The sequence below is a fragment of the Sinocyclocheilus rhinocerous genome, unplaced genomic scaffold, assembly GCF_001515625.1.
Source record: "Sinocyclocheilus rhinocerous isolate Xijiao unplaced genomic scaffold, SAMN03320098_v1.1 scaffold481, whole genome shotgun sequence".
NCBI classification, from domain to species: domain Eukaryota; kingdom Metazoa; phylum Chordata; class Actinopteri; order Cypriniformes; family Cyprinidae; genus Sinocyclocheilus; species Sinocyclocheilus rhinocerous.
In genome coordinates this window covers 191,697-194,701 of record NW_015657695.1, presented here as the reverse complement: position 1 = coordinate 194,701, position 3,005 = coordinate 191,697, and the positions used below count along the sequence as shown (strand labels likewise).

The following is a 3,005-nucleotide window of genomic DNA, read 5'->3' as shown; positions in this document are numbered from 1 at the left end:
TACTTGTTTATTTCAATGAATGTAATCGATTAGATATAATATTTAGGTTATAATAAATCTGGTTGGTTTTGTATTGGTGACATAATATGTAAATGATATGCGTGCGGCCCGTGAGACTTGCACTTGGACCATAGTGCGGCCCAGTGGAAAAAAAGGTTGAAAACCAGTTATAAGGCATGTATTTGTCAATTTGATAACTATATAACTCTTGCCTTGTCCGCATCAGTTCCACAGCACCACCTGCAGATGAACTAGTGTATGACATAACCACACCAAAGCTCAACCAATAGGACCCATGAAGATTTGAATATTGATAGAAGTTATAAAATAAAGGAACAACAACAAATCAAATGTAATAGAGATCTCTTTATTATAGTGCATATATCAGATGTTACAAGATGGGTTTAAAAAAAAGAAGCTAAAAACAAAAACCATTTCAGTAAAAGAAAAACGTGCACACGTTCCTTGCTATTATTTTACAGAATTTTTGAAATTAAAGCTTCACATCTGAACATAGGATAGCTAAATGAAATCTGCAAGCTAAATACATTTTCATACTCATACACTTTAACTACTTGTCATAGATGTTGCTTATTCAAATAAATCTTTATCTACTACAGTAGATCTGTCTCAGAATAACTAAAAGGCCAAAAAACATTTAGAGTTATGAAACATGAATTTTGGTGACAGACAAAGGGGGAAGAAAACAAACGAATAAAATGCATTCATGTTGCTATCAAGTTTCACACATTGTGAAACATCACCTATTCCCTTGTGAGAGGTCAGTACAGGGTTAGGACCACTGCGATCATTACAGCACAATGTTCAATGCTGTATTCAACACTGCAGTTGCCTTTGGAATATGAAGGAAAACAAAACGTGTTTGTCAGTTTTGGATTATTACAAGATGCGTGTACACGTTCTCAAAGCGAACATCTCTCTGCTGGTGTTTTATTCTATCAGTGACGTGTTTCAAAATGAACTGGTGCATCAGGTAGAGCAGCCATCGACCGATGAAGAGAAACAAGGAAGGAGGAAAGAATGTGAGAAATGGAAGAGGGAGGACTAAAGCTGGCTGGAGGAGTTTGCATTTTGACCTGCAGCTGTTCTGCAATTCTCTCATACCAACCGAGGAACCACTGGAGCTCGTTGGTGACTCTGGATCAGTCACACATGTGCCTGGATCTTCATCTATCTATCAGGCGCCTCAATTTTAGATCACAATAGGGAAAATGAATGCATCTCAAAAAGCCCTTAGTGGCCTCACCTGAACACTCATGAGATTCTGACTGTACATATGATGCAGGACAACTTGAAACAGACCATAATAACCAAAAAATAATAATCACAACAATAAAAAAGAAAGAAAGGGCTAAAAGAAGAATCACTGGAGTGGGAGCAGCTCGCAAAAGGCCTCGCTGCTCCAGCAGAAGGCGCTCACTCCCTCCATACTCCCACAAACTCTCATCACTTCTGCAGTCGTCTCTTACATGGCAATCAAAACACATGTAAGGCTGTTAGTTAGTGCCTGGGATCTGATTGGATGATCAGCATGACCCAAAAAAAACAAAAAAAAAACAAAGCAGACACACAGGGTCAAATGATTTCTTCCCCACAGGCAATAGTTTAAGACGCTGTACAAACTGACTTTGTGTAAACTAAAGGTTTCACAGGCTTGTTCTTGAATGCGCTTGACTGAGGACAGTAGTAGGGAAAGCAAGCTGGTGTTCACATGGAAAGCGTCATGTGACGTACCTGAAAGCATTAGCATGATTTTCAAATAACGCGAAGAAGAATGGATGGAAAAGAAATGTCACTTTATTGTCAGATTTTTTTCCCAACCTGATGCAGGTTACAATGAGTTTTATCAAATGTGGGGTCAAAGGATGGCAACTCACACCTTGTAACATTTTAGACATGCGTGATTGCTTTAACATTGGGAAAGGGACAAATCAGGCCTAAAGTCTGGTTTCAGTGTATTAGGTAACAGAAATATTTAACATCCTGGGTCATTCTTTGCGTGCAGAAAACCACGGGGAGAGGAGAGAGAAGAGAAAGAGAGAACCGTGCTGTACACTGAGTGTCTATTTTGAAAGGCACAGCAAGGCTACTCCCACCCTCAGTTCACACACACACATACACACGTAAACACACACACACTCTTGCATGTGTATTATAGACAGCACTGGGCGGAGTCTCTGATGTATACAAGACTGAACAAGAGAAAGAAATAGATAAACTGGGCAACCGGGCAAGACTGAAACCAGTGCTGTCACCCTTCACACACATTCATACACACACAGCGCTGACAGAAGAGGAGAGGCTGGAATGGATCATTTAGCGTTTTTGAGCTGGTTGGAGAGCCAGTCGAGCCCTTCGTACAGGCCATCCCCACTGGTGGCGCAGGTGGCCTGGATGTACCAGTTACGATGACGCAGGGAATGAAGGCCCAGCTTATCTGTGATCTCGGCTGCATTCATCGCATTGGGCAGGTCCTGTTGCGCAACAGATGGAAAGAGCAATGCAGTCAAATACTGAGCTTTTTAAAAATATGTTTTTGGATTTGCTCGACACCGATTCATAAAAACCCAAGATCTTTCTGGCTATGCCTATTTTTACTGGATGTGTCTGTGAAAATGTGCTGCCTGTCCTGCAGATGTCATTGTGTTCTGCTGAACTAACTTTAATGACTCATATGGGCCAGTTAATTTTAATGAATCAACAACCTAACCAAAAACGTGGCCAGTGTAGTAGTTAAAAAAGATGAGTTAGTGGTTTGAATCAGTCTAAAGCACTGGTGCATTTAATCTACAGCGTTTACAGAGAGGGAATTTCTTACATCAAAATTTTGGGGTCAAGTCTCTTATGCTTACATTTCATTCCATTACATTTTAAAAGAACTGTTTTCTATTTTAATATGCAATTTATTCCTGTTGTGACGAAGTTAGATTTTTAGCAGCAAATCTGAAATAAGTATAATATGCTGAATTGGTGCTCAAAAAAAA

The 3,005-nt window shown here is 39.9% G+C and overlaps 1 protein-coding gene across 1 annotated transcript in view; it reads right to left on the bottom strand.

Annotated features, from left to right (window-relative positions):
• Positions 1-348: 348 nt before the first annotated feature.
• Positions 349-3,005, bottom strand: part of LOC107721481 (ADP-ribosylation factor 1-like) — a 9,550-nt gene continuing 6,893 nt past the window's right edge. The window contains exon 5 of the mRNA XM_016529498.1: positions 349-2,495. Within this exon, the coding sequence (XP_016384984.1) occupies positions 2,334-2,495 (162 nt within the window). The 3' untranslated portion in view covers positions 349-2,333. The remainder of the gene's footprint in view (positions 2,496-3,005) is intronic.